At 46.9% G+C, this 17,756-nt stretch overlaps 1 protein-coding gene across 1 annotated transcript; it reads left to right on the top strand.

Annotated features, from left to right (window-relative positions):
• The first annotated feature begins 11,750 nt into the window (after nucleotides 1–11,750).
• On the top strand, nucleotides 11,751–14,870 carry LOC128726371 (dual specificity tyrosine-phosphorylation-regulated kinase mbk-2-like). The gene has a single exon (XM_053820176.1). The coding sequence runs from the start codon at nucleotides 11,751–11,753 to the stop codon at nucleotides 14,868–14,870; it is 3,120 nt and encodes a 1,039-aa protein (XP_053676151.1).
• Nucleotides 14,871–17,756: the final 2,886 nt, after the last annotated feature.

Raw genomic sequence — 17,756 nt, 5'->3', positions numbered from 1 at the left:
CTCGAACTGATCTCTGCTTCGCAACGTGTAGTGCCGTATTTCAGTTGTCGCCACATTTTCGTGACGATTCCCGGTGGTTGTGCATTTCCCGAGTTTTTCTACTGAAACGAGTAAAAATTTCATCGAACAGCGGCCGCCATACGCACGCTACTCGCAACCGTGTTGGCCTCGAATGGAAAAGCGGCTACCCGGAGCGTAGGGAAAGAAACGAGCGGTTTGCTGAAATGGACCTGCAGGTGGCTTGGTGGCGGTGAATTAAATATGTCCCCCGAAAAGCAACGACATGGAGCATAGGTTTGAAGAAAGACGTGTAACTGAATCCACCATTGGCCGTTAAGTGGAACTGCTTGTGGTTAGTTGCCTTTGTCCAATCTGGACAAACCGTGCGGTGCCGAATTGTGTCAGGCATACGGCCATCGGAATCCGTTATCCTGCGGAGGAGGTAATATTTTTCTTCTCGCACCCGAGTGTGCACACACGTGCGTACGAGCAACAGTGCGTGTACCATTTTTTGTGTGTGTCTTCCACGAAGGGAAAATCCACCACAAAACACACCCTCCGTCGCTCGGTTTTCCGAGGGCTGGTCAATACGGCGTTGCGGTGTGCGAAACGTGAGCAAGTGTACGTGCGCGTGTACAGTAAAGTATGGTACGGTCGCTCGAGTGTGCGTTCTCGTGCCGCTGGTGTGCGTGGCTGCTGCTGACGTGAGACCAAGAAGCAACCCAGGAAGAAGAAAGTGATGGCAAAGCAAACGTGAAAAAGAATCGAAGGATTCCCGTCTGCCTGCGTTGGGCAAGCAAGAAAAGCCCAGACGGCGCGATGTGAGTGAACGCAGCCGCCATCCAACTATCATCGTCATCATCATCGACATCAGCAACAGCAGCAGCAGCAGCAGCACCATCATCGCAAAAGGCAAAGAATCGAAGAAACCCAAGCAAAGCAAGGAAATGGAGAACTGGAGGAAAGTTCGATGTGAAGAAAACGGAAGAGGACGACGGCGGCGATGACGACGATGGTGGCCACACATTCGAGGTGCTTTAGTGGTGTTTAGCAAATGCTCACCCAGCGGTAGGCATTTTTGCAAACTAAACCAACCGAAAAACATGTAATTTGCTAAAGCAAAACAAAACTCGTTCTCGGAACAGTCTAGCCGTAGTCGCCTACTACGAATCCTTTCTTGTTGAAGTGATGATCGCAAGTGACCACCGTGGGTTGTATGCATCACCAGTCTAATTGGCTGATTGAGAAATATTGGGGTTCTTTTCTCGTCCCATTCGCATTTCGATTCAAAATAATAATGCCCGTCAAAAAGTGCGTGAAATAAAGCTCGGAACGCTGGTCGAAGGTTTGACATTCTGCAGCAACTTTCGTCCATGTAACCAACACCCCAACAACGGGATCGGGTGCAACGGGGAAAACGGAAAAGTGTGCCGTGACAAAAAGAAAAAGGAAAACACCCAACGACGTCGTGTCCTTCCTTTAGTCCGTATCACGAATCCGCGCAGTGCAGAAAGGAAGTTCGGATCCGTTCCGTTCAGCTGTAAGTGCTCTAGTGTTTGTGCGTGTCGCTTTGTGTGAGTGTTGTGTTTATTTGTGTTTCTGTGTGCGTTTCGTGTACTGGAAAAGGTTGTTTCCTGGAAAATCGGTCAACTGGTTCGTTTCTTTTTTTCTCACACCAAATTTCCGTCGTATCTTGACGGTTACAGCTGTAAAGTCCGTCGCCGTCGCGGTATCAAGTGCTTTCTTGCCCCGTGCGTGCAGCCACAGTGTATGTGGTTCTGTGTATTTGTGCGTGTTTGTGTGTTTCTATGAATGTCCTGGCGACACACGGATTTATTCGCGCATCGCGGTGCTGTGGAGAAGGTTTCTAGTGTACCGAAATATATATATATTTTTTATTACAAGAGTTTCGTCAGTGCAATACGTCACCATTACAAGGATATCACTTTGCAAGGAGGCGCACACGTGGAATATTGGCTAAAGGCATAAAAGTTCACAAGAGGATGCATTGATAAAAGCACAAGGATTATAAATAATTGGCGAATAATCCACAGGCAATCCTTCAACCTTTTGTGATGTAAGTATCTGGGGCAGTGTTGGCATTTCTTCTATGTGCTGGAATCTGTTGGTACTGTTTTGCGACATACTACAAAAAAAATGTCCTGGGAATTCGATGCCTGCGTCGTCACTGTTACTTTTTGCCTGAAACCTTCTCCTTCTTCGAACCCGGCATTGTGATTGCCTTGCCACTCGCGTCCCAGGTAAAGTGCAAGGATCGAAGGCCCTAATCGATTTGACCTGCCACAGCTCTCGTTCCAAGCACCTCTCGCACTCATTATGCTCCTGTTTCGGGGATTCGTTTGCAGACACACACACACACACACACACACACACCGGCCGGTCAAAGGAAAACCGATCAAGGAACCCACCGAGGAAACGCATCCAAAAGCAAAACGTCAACAATGGGCGGGCTACAAAACCAACACCACGGTGAGGCTGGCGGTGTGTGTGCGTGCGTGTGTGAGCCCAAAAGATGTTTGCCCAATAACCCCAACGAAAGCAGCCATCCTACAGCATCTGGAAGCGCTCCTGCGTGGTCTGATCTTTGGTATATGCTGTGATGGCGGCTGGTTTTGTTGTTGAATGCTCGATCGAACGCGATCCTCCTCAGCTCGAGGAACTCCCAGCAAGGGCGCGAGCGCTGTTCATGAAACGATCCGACATTTCCTCGAGCCCTCAGGGCAGGAGAGAGCGAGCTCCAAGTGTGGAGTGTTGTTCTTGATTCTTGTGTTTTTGTTTTTCGGCCCTCTTCCACTTTTTTGACGTTCACATTTCAGTACGTGAAGGTGGATGGATGGAGCGCGGTGACGTGGAAAGGAGAAGCAAGGAGAGGAGGTTATGTTTTCTCTCCACCCCTCGGCCCTTTTAGACCTCCCCCGCGGGAACACGGTACCCATTGATCGTTGCACAACGGCATCGCTCACTCATCCTGGCCTGCCAGTTGGTTATATTTCGGAGCGCCTCATATCTGCATCCATCGAATGGAGGAATGAAACGGATAGCCAGCTGCCTCTTTCGGGCACGTACACGCACCCTCTATTCGCCGGTTGCTGCTGGCGTATGATCCTGTTTAAACGCGCGTAACCTTAGCTGTTTCGGGACTTGCAGCACCGCTTAAACATCGATGAACTCTTGAGAGGTCATTATTTTACTTATTTGAAACAAGTTTATTTTAGATTTTTTGACATTTTAAGACTAAGACTCTTTTGAATCTTCAAATATAGTGCACAACACTAGCTTGTAATAAGTGACAAAAGTTACACGAGATCAGATTTGCTATTAAACGTAACTCCTTTTCCCCACGGTTACACTAAAGGGTTGATCGCTTAGAATCCGAACGCACGTTCGCTTGATGAGCATTCTCTCTCTCTCTCTCTCGCTCCCTCATCGTCGGTGCCCATTTGGACGCAGTTAATCGACGATGAAGATCGCTCCCCGATCACTAGCGCCCTCCCCATGCCGGGTGCATACTCTCTCTCTACCAGCCGATTATTCTCATCACCGTTGCACCCGTGCACCACGAAGCAACCAATCGCGTGGTTCTTTGCGATTGGGGTGGTGGTGCCTGTGGGGGGAGGTGGAGGTGGGAGTGTTAATGATGCTACACAATGCCATATCGTCATCGCCCCGTGGACGGTCAGTCAACCCGCTCTCGTGGGGTTCTTTTTACTCTTGTGCATTCTTTTTCTATCTCTTTTCGTTTCGCGTAAGCTCTTTCTCACTCTCTCTCTATTGCTCACGCACTTCACATACGGTGCACTTGATTTACGCCCGCTGGAGTGCGTGCAATGGCTGGGGCTGGATGGGTGGGTGGGTGGGTGGAAAAGGAGCGCAACATGTGAGCCGTCATATCGATACAGACACACGCTCGCGCTTGTTGTTGCAGCGATGGTGTTGGTGGTGGTCAATTCATACCGTTCGGATTCCCCCGGTGGAGCCGGCGCTGGCAGGAGAAAGGATGTGATTCCATTAAAATAATAATGGATACACTGCCGGGAAGGAAACGGGTCGAGGCAAAACCGAAAATCGGGAAGAAGCTGATAACAGAAGAGAGAATAAGAAAAAAGAAAAAAAAAACGAACACAACACAGTTCGAAATCATTGGCTGTTCGATTTTTCGCTTCGCACAAATCGGCTGCAAACGAAAATGGATATGATGCTGCTGCTGTTGATGATGATGGTGATGATGATGAAGATGATTATCCACCGAAAACGCGACGGGGAGGTGCTAGTGTTTCGATTCCATTCGCTTCTTGGCCAAGAGGATGAGAGAATCTGCCCCCGGACTGAGCGAAGGAGAAGCCGGAAAGACGCGTAGGGGCCGTTGGCGGAGCTTCTGCCGGGTTGTTGTTCTCCTCCGCAAACCATCAAATCGGGCACGGGTTGCAATGAATGAAATCAAATGCTCAATTACTGGAAAAAATTGGCTTCCATCCCACCTGGCCTCGAGGCGCGGTTTTCCTGCCGAGGGTGCGGCGCGTGTTGGAAAGGGCTGGGCGACCTGGTTTTTTATCGTTACGAGAGAAAACGGTGAAATTTTGGGAGGGATATATAGAAAATGGGATATGGGGAGAGAAAAACAAAGGGTTGGCTCGAAGATCCAATGCATATGCGTTTCAAAAGGCCAAAAATAGCGGTGTGTGGGTGGTGGTACGTGCTACATATATGCGCTGCATTCATTGATGCCAAACGATGCAACGCCACAAATCGATATATCACACACATTGTACCACAATCTGTCCGACATAAATGGGTTGACGATTTCCCAGCGCATTGTGCACTTTTCCCGCACACACAAACACACATGTGTGCGTCTGCAAATTCGACGTCCAAAGCATGGGTGGAATGCGACGAAAAGGGCAACCCTTAAATTCGCCTTCTCACCATCGGTAGCAGATGGAGCACCGGTTTGCATAACCCTTTTGTTGTTTTTTTTTCCTTCACTCGAGTGTTCTCAAGTGCTCCAAACCGCGGGCTACCGGGAGGTGCTGCCAGTGTTTCTTTAAGGAAGTAGCACTTGCCCCCGCACACCTCTCCCGTACCGTTTCACCGCGAACGAATGGAAGCCCCACAAGGGATCGAGCTTGGGATTGTGGTGGCCTTCCTGCTGCCCACTCGGCGTATGTTATGCCGGGAGGAGATGGTTTTTTTTTGTTCATGTTTGCGCGTGCAATTCAAAGCGAGCGAATCTCGATCTCGCGTGGCTTTGGAGTGAGCGAGAACCGGCTGTGAGTGGGCAAAAACGAGATGGCGTATGCGCGAGAAATCTCCCCAGATCGGTGCCCAAGTTTTAGGTCCACCCAGGGCGGACGATGATGCCCAATGGCCGTGGTTCCACCGACACCGACCGGTCTTCTGCTCTCGCGGTATGCGTACAAGCGTTGTGTGCGTGCGTGTGGTTCCATGCGTTCGTTCAAAGTTGCTAACAAAGCGAAACGGTTGGATAGTGAGAGAAAAGAAAAAAAAAAAGCCCGAGAGAACCATGTTGGCAGGGTCGAGTTGGCTTCTTTTCCGGCTCCATCGTGGAGCAACCCGTTCTGTTCTTCTGTGGTGGAGCTCGAGCACACATGGGCGCATGGTTTGCCCCACAACAGAGCAGCTGCAGTTCATCGTGCTCGCGATCGCGAGTCCACGAGCGCACATGCACTCACGCACGCTCGCAGGAGCGGTATCGCGTCTAATTTGCTATTCGGCAGGGACGTCCAATTAATGGGCGATCCTGTTTGGCAAATGACATGTTTTCAGTTTCTTGTTCAGAAGAGCGCTTTGAATTTTGGTCTCAAACTCCCGGTTGTGTTCGCAATTTTGTGTGATCTGTAAATTAACCGATCAATAGTCTGCATACTTGTTTAGACTATAATGTACGGAAAACTTTTTGCACGTTTAAGCTAGATTTAAGCTAATTTGCTCATATTGAGCTTTAAAAAACAGTGCTGATCTCAAAATTCCAATTATTGCATGGTTATATTTTTTATGTGACAAGGTATTCGACAACTAGTAATAGATCGAGTACTTACATAAACAATAGTTTGTACAAATCGCAGCTACAAATTAAAGGTTTTAATAGCAAACTATTTAACCGTTTCTTTGTTTCGCATAAACTAATCTTAAATTTAAACTCCCTCAACTTTTTGGAAGGTCATTTGACGCCTCTGTTCTCTGTACGATGCCCGGGTTCGATTTTCGATGCGGTTCATCGGCCCAAGCTCGTTTTATTCGTTTCTCTGACGTTGGGCTTTCCGGCCGGGTTTTTCGTGTGGCTGTCGGCGGCGCGCATGGTTGTGGTGGTGATACGGACGGCTATCGTTCGACCGTGGCCATTCATTAGTTGTCCACCGCAGCAAAAAAAATCATTGCGCCACCACCAAACCCGCGTGTCCCGGGCTGGAACCGAATCGGGAGCAATTACATGCGGAACCCAGCGCGCCCCGTATGCGGTCATTTTCCGGGTGCTTATTGTTATCCGCTATTGCCGCCATCGTCGACCAGAGTTCAACCGGCCATCACAAGGGGTTGGCATTGATTTTTAAGACTATTTTAAACAAGGCAAAGGATCGCGTGACAGGTGCAGCGAGGCCGTGGTGGCACTCCTGCGTTCGCCCGTGAGGCGCCGGTGGTTAGTATTTATGACTAAACAAGCGCCCAATATTTACCCGACAAGGCTGTGTTCTACACCCGTGGACTCTTGAGTCGTTTAAAAATGGTTGATGGAAAAACTTTACTAGCGATAACCTGATAACAGCAAAGACAGTTGTGAAATGTTATTCGACTGCGTCATATTCATTGATTTACTCTTCGTTTGTTGTTATTTTAAGTTGAAGATGATGTCAGTTGACTGACTAATATGACGTTCATGTGGTTTGATTACCAACAAACATCAACACGAATCGTTATCAGCGGTTTTCCGGTTTTCTTTTATTGTGCTCTTAATATACTGCTTCCAGAGGGTTATGAATAAATGCTAAACGCTATTTCATTGTAGGAAGCTGGCTGAGGTTGCCGCATTTTGCCATTCCACCACTTGTATGTAAAACCGTAAATTTGCTTAATTTTTTGCTGCTGCATATGAGCAAAACCTCTGCCTCCAGGGAGAATCTGGTGAAGAATTTGAGAGAATGGAAATAATGGCAGCACCAGCTGGGGCGCTCCCACTGAGGGAAAAACGGATGCCAAATGGTTGCTGGCCAATTTTTGCTTTCAGCAGCTAGTTCGTCTGGCCGCTAAGGATCGATCGATATGCAGTTTAGTGCATTTGCTTTGCTGCTGGCTAGCTGACGACGCCACTCCTGGGTATCGCATGTCGTGCTGGCTTCCGTCACCTAGTGTGTTTGCGTGTTGGAAAAGGATGCTGAAAAGCCACCACCCAGTCCCAACGCGGAGCCTGCAGCTATGGTGTGAGAGGTAGAAGAGAGAAAATAAGAATGTACATAGCCATTTTTGTTTCTGCCAAGGGGGCAATTTTTTATCATACATTTCGAGCAATGAAGCAATGAAGAAAATAACGAAGCGAAAACCATCGAGGGAAGAATATAATGAAGGAAAAATCATAAAAGCCTACGTGCAAATCAAAAAACCAAGGTAAAATTGCCAAAATTGAAGTCCTCTCTTCAAAGGGAAAATGCTAAAACAACAAATGGAGATCGGAAATTAAGAAAACGAGGTACTGGAACGGTCAGCAGTGAAATTGGGGAGGCTTTTACTCGATCCGTTACGCCGTAATAATGTCTGTACGTGTGATTGTGTTTTGTAATCGAACCTTTTTGAAGGTTGGACTCTCGATCATTACCTGGCCGGGTTCCATAGATAACATTCCAAGCCTGATGATCGTTTGAACGTGTGCTTTTTTTGGGGGGGGGGGGGGGAAATGCAAAACAACGTCGGTGCCGATGAAAACGGAGAGAAAATGTAGTCGATTTGTTCGGGCCGAAAATCCGCTGTAACTCCGTCGTTGTGGCATTGAGTTTTCGCACTGGATGAATTTGGTTCATTGCCAATCAAACACGACGCCGACGGAGGAATACGACGTGCGCTGTTTGACAGCTTCTCGTCACACACAAAAACCCCGTTCGGTCACTTTCCTGGTGGCGAAAATAAAACGAAATGAGGCCGTGAAGCGACACGGGTGAAAGATAAATAAAACAAATCCAGGCAGTGAGCGCGAAGGACGGCCACGCCGCGTGTGGTAAGTTGTCTCTGTCGTCGGATCAGTCTTGATGTTTCTCATTTTCGCTGACTTGATTTATCCTTAAACCCAACGTTCGCCAACTTGACCCGCGCCAAGCCAACGTAGTTCATTGCCAAACTGACTGGGGTGGGTTATTTCTGTGCTCAAACTCATCATTGCTTGACAGATTGAATAAATTTGTTTGCAGCTTAAACGTGACTCGTTTTTCTGCCCGTATGAGTGTTTAACAGTTTTCGGACGCAAAAAATAGAAAGTAAAGTTGTTTTTAAAATATTCAAGCCTTTTCTACCGTCCTGGTTAGTGTGCCTCTGGAAAAAGTAAAAAAAAGCCTAAATCATATCAACTAGCTATCAGTTGCTGACCAAAGTGAATGCTAAATATTATGAACGTTAAGTTGCGTTTAATTTTATGTATAAAATAATGGGTATAGTTCAATTTGTAATTGTTCGTGTGAAAATGGGTATCACTTTGAATTTTTCCTTCCACCATGACTTCTATCATTCCACTTTCTTTCCCCCAAATACTTGCAATGATAGTTTTGCAGAATAATTGGTGATATATCGCCAATAAGACCGGGCAAAAAAAGAAAATAAAAGAAAAACACCACACCGCGGTGTGCAGCTTTTCTTTTCCAGTCGACTTTCCAGCCTTTCGTTGGACTTGAGCACCGAACCGCATTCCCTTGCTTGCTTTTTCTTGCTGCGTCAGAAGAGCACCACTATCTTGTCCCTTGCGTTTGACCACACACGTGCAGTCGGTTGCAATCATAAAAATTAGAAAACCCTCATCCGCGGTCTCGGGGCACACGTACGCGAGATAGTAGAACATCGAACGGGAACCAACGCGCGAGAGCCCCCATCGTGTGGCGCTTGTCCGATCACGATGGAATGGTTCGACTCCATCCTCCACATAACTCCAGCCCATTGCACTCCAACGCCGCAAATGCAAGAAACAGAGCGAGAAAGGGTACTAGGGAAAAGGGAGCGAAACGAGCGCGCGAGAAATGACTTAACCGTTCCGTTCCGAAGCTGGCGAAAAATCGCAAACAGGTGCCATGAAAAAGGGAAGCGTGTGCAGTATTATCTTGGGACGAAAGCCATCTCGAGCCCCAGTGCCTTGACCGTGGGCCTGCCGATGGATCAATATGTCTTTGCATAGTTCTAAACCGGCTTGCGACGGAAATAACTGCGAGCACTGGCTCTTTTCTTAAAGCCGCCGAAGCACCTTTTTAGACCTGGAAATGCATTTGAGTCAAGGCTGTGCGCAAACATGCGGCTTTTCTGCATTTGAAGGTGAACCTTTTGATCGAAATATGAGATTTTTGTAGCTTTAGCTGGATAATTAATTTGAACCATTTTTATGTTATTTCATCGCGCTTGTTATTGTATTAATTTACCTGAAAATAGTATTTTATCAGTTATTAATTTAGTAATGTTTCACGAAACATTGTGACGTTTTTTGGACGATAAAGATAACCAGAAAAGTTGCATGCAAGCAAAATTGTCCCTGTGAGAAAAAACACATTTTTAACATGCTGATATATCCGGCTGATGCTAGCTACATTTTAACTAACTTGCGTTTTACTGGTGTCAGGTCATGTTTGAGTACTCTTATCTCTTTATGCAGCCACTTTGCAGTTCTGAGTAAATAAACGTCATGTTGTATCACTTGAGAACTTAGATAAACGCAATAATTTATGCATGTCTGTGAACAACGGTGTGTAAGGATTTTGGATTATTAAGAGAACAATTTGTCGTGTTGGTAGATTTAACAAACGTAGTCATCGCAAATTGCTATAGGCAGAAGTTCATGCAGAACCTCTGGGGAGATGCAACTGACGTCAACTCATGAAACCTTGCTTCCGTCCCCAAGTACTAGCGTACAGACGCGCCCCGTGTAGGGAAACCGATTCCACAAAACCCAAAGACGCGTCGAAACCGTTAGGCGTTGGATGGGAGTTTTATGCTGCCCCAGTATTGCTCGGACTTCCCGGTGGCGTTCCATCGATTGGTATTCCAAGGCTGATTTTACTTTGTTTCTGCGCGTCTGAAACAGCCGTATGTGAGGCTGGCCTGCGAAGGTGGAGTTGGGATTTTCTTACTAGGGGAAGGGAGAGGAAGGAAACCAATGGAGAGAAGGCGAGAAGGTGGGATGCTTCAGTGAGTATCGGTAAAGAGTCGCGACTTACGGCACTTGGGTGCTTTTGTTTTCTCCTCCCCGTTTACGTTACGTTTGTTCACTGTCTGTAACGTTTTTATTATTGCTCCCGTTTTTATATGATCGGATTTAAGGCGGCGGCTTGGCTTTTGAGCGACAGTGCGGCGGGGGGGGGGGGGGGGGTTTTATAACCACCAATAAAAAAGGGGTTGAAAGGATGGCGGGACTGGCTATGGACAGTTTTTCGTTGCTCTTTCTCTAGTTGAACCAACATAATGCAGCGCCGCAGCGAAAGTAGATGTGCATCACAACGCGATGGTGTATCGATTTATTTGCACGCGTTCGAGAGCATGCTTTTACCGTTAATGTATGGGTTTACGCATTATATGCGTTTGTTTATTATGCTACTAATAATGTTAACGTCATGGAAGCTGTTCCTGATTTTGTTCTTCTTCGTTGCACCAGTCACAAACTTTTCTGTTGAATTAAAAGTATAAAATTTAGCAGAACTGGTTGGTTCGGGCAATGGGTTCTCAATGTACACACCTGGTGACATCTGCAGCTATTGTAATTTTATATGGCTCCACCTTTTCCGGACGATCTATTCTTTTGCTCGAGTTATAACAAACCTCCCCTCCTAAACCAAGGCAGTGCCGTGATTAGTCCCCTTCGAAAAGCGGAGAAATACCATTAAACCGATCGAACACAGTTCGACAACTTCTCATGTAGAACGGTTTATTGTTTGTTCGGAGATTGGCGGTTGTATTTGAGCGTGTGGTTGGGCTGAGCCTGAGGTTTTTGGTGCTGGAACTTTTGTTAAAAAAAACGGCCCTTGTTTCCGCGTTGAACCGTCCAGTGGCGAAATAGGTTTCGTGACGTTGTAATAGTTTTTTTTGGCATCGCAAGTTTATATTTTAATTGTCCTATTTTATAATATGATGAAATTCGTGGGTTATTTTATTTTAAAAAAGTTATTTTCTTAACAAAAATGTATAAATATCATTATAAACATGGAGCAGCACTTCTAAAATAAGCCATTTTTTATTTTAGGTGTGTGAAAAATTTCCCCGAAGCTGTATGAACGGAAAATAGCAAACGAAGAGCAGACTACAGGATCCATGTAACGCACATAAATCTTCGTGGAGCTGCAGAGAATACATATATCATAGGATACAGCAAAATTTAATCGTGAAATGTAACTCGTACAACACGTCGCTCCACACTATGACCGTTGGTGAAGGCCTTAGTTCAACGCTAGCACTGCCTCCGGTCCAACGTTACGCATCCTTGCGGTCGCTTCCGGTAGGTGATCCAGCGGGATCCGGTTGGCGTTACGCGTCCTCCGAGCATGTTGATTGCGAGCAGCCGCCTGTTCGCGCACTGTGATGTCGTAGATATGGACTGTAACGCTGGCAACAGTAACGGTGGCAACGGTAGTAACAGTAACGGTGCTAGCGGTGGTGGCGTTAGCAACATATTCACCCGCCAGCACTCGATTTCCGGTGGTAACGGCTACTCTTTGCTGCTGGCAAACGGCGCTGGCAGCGGCCCTTCACTCATCCCTAGTGCCACCTCGTTGCGGTGTGACAAGGTGAACGGTAACGCAACGACGATCGTGGCCACTGGTGGCGGTACCGCCGTGGGCGGAGGCAGCACTAGCAACCTGAATGGTATCGGCACGGGAGGCCTGGTATCCTTTCAACCGGCGTTGATTGCACCATCCTCGGCGGCCCTTAAGACATCCTCGCTGACGTCCTCTGCCATCCTGTTTGGGGGTAGCAGCGGCAACCTGAGCAGTGTTGGCGGGAAACCCAGTGGAAGCCACAAATGGATCGGTTCACTGTGTGATGGTGCCACCTCGATCGGTTACAGCAGCGGAAATAGTGGCAGCAGTAGTAAAATAAACCAGCAGCTTCACTTTCAACATCCTCAGCAGCAGCAGCAGCAGCAGCAACAGCAACAGCAGCAATATCAATTTCTCCAGCATCAGAACCAGAAGCATCATTTAGCACACCATCATCATCATCATCATAGCTTACCGGTGACAACCAGTGGCAATAGCGGTAGCACCATGCTCGATAGTCTTACTTTTCGGTTGTGCGACGTAGATGGTGCGGTGAGTAGCACCATGGCCAATCCTAATGGTGCCAGTGGTGGAAATGGAGCAAGCAATGGAGCCTCGAATGGTAGTACGGGAGCTGGAAGCATCCTGGTTGTTGTCCCGCAAACAGGAAACGGGAAACAATCACATTCCACCGCCATCAACACTGGTAGTGGGGATAGGCTTTCGTACCCGTCGCATGATCATCAGCAGGCGCAAAAGATGGCTACCGTAGCGTCAACGCAACACCATCACCACCATCAGCAGCAGCAGCAGCAACAACAGCAGCAACATAGCAGCAACACCAGCAGTAGCAGTAGCAACAATAGCGCTGCAGTTGCAACCGTCAACGATGTGCCCATCAATTACAGCAAAATGACGCGAATCAGCAAGATGGGACTGAGCGCGGACGGGCAACATCAACATCCTCATCAGCATCATCATCACCATCATGATTCGGCGGCTTCCGTTTCGATACTTCCTGCTTCGTCGTCGTCGTCCTCCTCCGTGCAGCAAGCGCAACAGCAACTGCACAAGCAACAGTTGCACCACCTGCGCAGTACTGTCGGCGGAAGTAGTGGCAACGTGGCTAAGGGCAGTGATGCTTCAGCAGCCGCAAGTTACTGTAAGGTGACGAGGATCGGTAACATAACGCTGCTGGATCCAGAGGATCAGACCATGGTGCAATCGCACATGCTGGGAAACAACAGCAACAGCAGCACAACTGGTGGTAGCAGCGGTGGCAGCAGCAGCAATAACACTATGAAAAAGGATGAAGTAAGCCTTACCAAGGTGGCCAAACTTGGGCACTCGGTAGATCAAAAGGTGTGCGATCTGCAGCAGCACTTTATTCAGCAGCACCAGCACCAACTGCAGCAGCTGCAGCAGCAACAGGCAGCTCAGAAACAACAAGCACAACAGCAAAAGGAGCAAGGAAACGGTGGAGGCGAAGAGGTCCGAATCACGGAGAGTCTGGCACCGTTCGAGGTGTTACGGTTGTACATGGACAAGCTGACGCAGTACGAGCATCACGAGATCTACAACTATCCACGCATTTATTTCATTGGTGCTAACGCGAAGAAACGACGTGGTGCGGGCAACTCCGACTACGACAACGAGCAGGGCTCGTATATTCACATCGCGCATGACCATATAGCGTACCGGTACGAGGTGCTTAAAATCATTGGCAAAGGCAGCTTCGGGCAGGTGGTGAAGGCTTACGATCACCGGAACTTCCAGCACGTCGCACTCAAGATGATCCGGAACGAGCAGCGGTTCCACCGTCAGGCGCAGGAAGAGATCCGAATTTTGAAGCACCTGCGGGCGCAAGATCGGTACAACTCGATGAACATTATTCATATGTACGACAGCTTCGTGTTCCGGAACCACATGTGCATAACGTTCGAGCTGCTGTACATCAACCTGTACGAGCTGATCAAGAAGAACAAGTTCAAGGGCTTCAGCATGCAGCTGGTGCGCAAGTTTACGCACTCGCTTCTCAAGTGCCTAGACGCGCTGTACAAAAACAAGATCATCCATTGTGATATGAAGCCGGAGAACATCCTGCTCAAGCAGCAGGGCCGCTCCGGGATAAAGGTGATCGATTTCGGGTCGTCCTGCTTTGAGAATGAGCGCGTATACACGTACATCCAGTCGCGGTTTTACCGGGCGCCGGAGGTGATCCTTGGCGCCAAGTACGACATGGCGATTGACATGTGGTCGCTCGGGTGCATCGTGGCGGAGCTCTACACCGGGTCGGCACTGCTGCCGGGCGAGGACGAGTACGACCAGATGGCTTGCATCATCGAGCTGCTCGGCATGCCCCCACTGAAGCTGCTGCATAATGCACGGTGGCCGTCCCGGTACTTTGCGTACGATGGTGAGGACCAGTTCCCGCACTACTGCACGTTGAGCTTCCGCGAGGACGGCCGGGAAGACATCCAGGGTAGCTACAGCAAGCGAGGCCGATATCGGGGTGCGCCTGGCACCCGGGATTTAGCCAAGGTGCTCAACTACTGCGATGAACTCTTTCTCGATTTCGTGAAGCACTGTTTGCGCTGGGATCCGAAACGGCGCATGACTCCGCAGGAGGCGCTTAACCATAACTGGTTTCATCGGATGCTACCGCAATCACCGCAGGTAGTGAAGGTCGGGGTCGTGAACGATGCGAGCTCGGATGCAAGTGCTGCGGCGGCGGTAAGTAGCAATGCGGTTGCCGGAAGTTCGTCACACCCGGTGGCAGCTACCATCAATAAGCAGCTCACGTCATCGATGGTTAGTGGAGGTGGTGCCGGTATGGATAGTAACCCCGGTGGGAGTCTGGCAGCAGGCGTAGCTGGTATCAGTGGCATTTCCATGGGTTCCTAGCAGAAGAAAACTCTTCTAGCAACATCGTCCGTTGGTGCTTTCTCATCCGGTACGTCCGTATCGTTGAAGAAAGCTTCCTCAGGCTTGACCTTGCTGGGATGCAGCTCTTCTGGTATAAGTAAAACTTCTCCGACGTCCACTTCCTCCCTGATCTCGGCTGGCCTTTCCAGCTCAATGATAACTCTCGCCGGTTCCATGCAGCAACCCATGTGTCAGCGACAAACTTCACTACAAGCGCTGTTTGAAGGAAGAATATTGGGTACCAGTCGAGGGCTGGGAGCTCATCTAGTTTCGGATACGGGCACAACCGGGCATGGTAAAGGTGCATCTACGGCTGATGAATCCTCCCCTGTCACGTATGGCGGGATATCTGGCTCGTGCGATAGACGTAGACACCAGCATACCACGCTCGATAATCAACCGTCAACGGCTCAGCTAGCAGCTCTTGCCATTGGAAAAACGGACGGCGATAATAAGAGCAATAATCAGCATCATTCTCATCACCACAGTGGAGTCTCCAACGAATCGGGAGGCTCAAGTGCACAGACAACAAGTGACAACAGTGGCAGTACCATCACTAACGCAATTCCATGATGATCATCGTCTTTCATAGAATATGTAGCATAAATTTAGCGATTGACTGTAACGGCAACGAAAAGAGAACACAACCAACTTTGGTAGTATGAAGGTAATAAGGAGAGAAAAGGATTTAAGCACTTTTTTCTACAGTGTAAAAATTCATCATTGCTTTTGCCATTCGTGGACAAATAGCCATTGTTTTTGCCATTCGTGGATAAATGGTAACATTTTTATTGGACAGCATTTTTTTGCAATCAAATGTGTATAGTTTACGGTTCGTTGATCTGTTCGTTCACTAGATGGCCGAGGAAAATATAGTTAGGAAATTTTAGGAAGAACTTCTGGAATCTATAATTTTATGCATTGTTTACAGAAGTTATTTGGTTTTTTTTTGCCATCTCAACTTCATAGAAGATGCAATTGGTCAGGGAGCAATATTTGTTATTCACTTTTCAGGCTTTCCTATTTGGTTGAAAAGCAAAATTAGTTCATAATCAATTTGGGAAACAGCTAATGATGCGTACATTTAACGTTAAACAAAACAACGCTCCTCATTTGCGTTTTAGTTTGTGTTTTTTGATGTATTTGTTTTTACAAAACAAAAATAATCTCAAAATCTGTATGGGAATTCATTTGAATTTAGCTTGTGTTGAAAAGCATGGAACACGAAATATTGATGAAAACAACATTTCTTAAATGTGGATTGCCTTGCGCTTACGTCGGTAATGCAGAATAATGCATTGACTATCCGATCACGGGATAATCCAAAGTCACCAAAGAGAGCCCAAAAAGGCGTAGGGCACGATTTGCGAACTCATGGGCAGTCTAGTGCCAACAAGGACGTTAAAATGGTTTATGATCAACGAAATCATATATGGACACTTTCTAGTTCCATGTTGTGAATCTGTCAATTTCGATTCGATAAATTCGCATAAGTGGTTTCTGTGCAGTATAACGCAATAGTAATTTGATTTTCATTATTTTTTTATGGCTCTCGTTACGATGGAATGATTTCCATATATTATACTGCCTATTTAGAGTGATTAAAAATTAATTTGTGTTCATAAAGACTCGAAATAATTGAATTTCTCAACGATAAAATTTCGTGCTGTTTAATTAGAAAAAAAAAATCCGTTCATGTGTATCTATTCTATACTTTAGTTTGAAAAAAATGTAGGGAAAATGAGATGCGCTTTACGCTTCAGCATATCATATCGGCGTTAATTTGGCTTAGTGTCATGCTAAATGCGTTTGGAAGAAGTGGTTCCGCTTTTTGAAGTGCAACGGCAGATAAAACTGAAAGACTTGTAATGAAAGTAACGAACTAATGTAGTTGAAGGTTCAGGACAAACCGGTAACGTACTCAATATGATTAGCATACTACTAGCAAGCAAGCGGTAAAACTATACCAAAAATGTGACAGTTGTGACAATTTTAACCGATTGACGAATGAACTCGCGAATGATCATGTAGCATGAGGCATTATGCTGTTGGATGCTTGTTTTGGAATATAAATATGCTGTAATGCATGACAAGGCATCTGCTTATTGTTAATGATTGTCCTGTAGATGCGAACACAAAGAGTTGTGCTGAAGAGATGGGAATGGGGGCAATTTCCCCTACTTGAAATGCAAGATTAGACTGAAGACAAATGGGTGATAAACCCGATCCTGTGCTATGTTAAGAATGCTTATCATTAGCTAGCAAAAGTGTAGAGGATTTAGTCTGTATTAGTCCAATTCATTCCTGTTGCCCGCCGATTAAATTCCACTATCCAACATGCTGAGGGAATAGCGATCGCCTGCCAGCAAGTACGCGGGCAACGCATTACAATCACTTACCGAAAGGTGCTATGTTACATACCGAGAGCATTGCAATGATGGCGCACCACGTGTTGTAGTTGTTAGCTGCCACTCCTACTCATGGATGAATTTGAAATGCTCAAATATTATCAAATATTACCACAATCAATCACTATCCGCATAATAATCCGCGTAGGAAGTAAAGATCAACCCGTAAAGCGAAAATAACTGCCAATTAACGTTTAGGTAGCACCCGTAGCGGATAAAGAGGTTACCATGAGGGAATGCTGTAGTCTGGATGCATGTACGATTCCATGATCTTAATATGATAAGCAATCCTCATGTTTATATTTCTTTTTTTTTATTATCGTTCAAACAAGACATAGGGCAACACTGTCATCACCGTTTACTAAGCCCATTTAAATAGGTCTTGAAGCTACATTATCACGACAACCATACGATACATACATATGTGTATATATTTATAGATAAACAAACAGACAAA

Source organism: Anopheles nili, chromosome 3 (genome assembly GCF_943737925.1).
Source record: "Anopheles nili chromosome 3, idAnoNiliSN_F5_01, whole genome shotgun sequence".
Classification (NCBI taxonomy): Eukaryota; Metazoa; Arthropoda; class Insecta; order Diptera; family Culicidae; genus Anopheles; species Anopheles nili.
The sequence above is the reverse complement of the archived record's forward strand: the minus strand, read 5'-3'. Positions and strand labels throughout refer to the sequence as shown.

Bases quoted from the DNA above. Each gene is read 5' to 3' on its own strand.
- LOC128726371 (XM_053820176.1), top strand. From the start codon at position 11,751: ATGTTGATTGCGAGCAGCCGCCTGTTCGCGCACTGTGATGTCGTAGAT.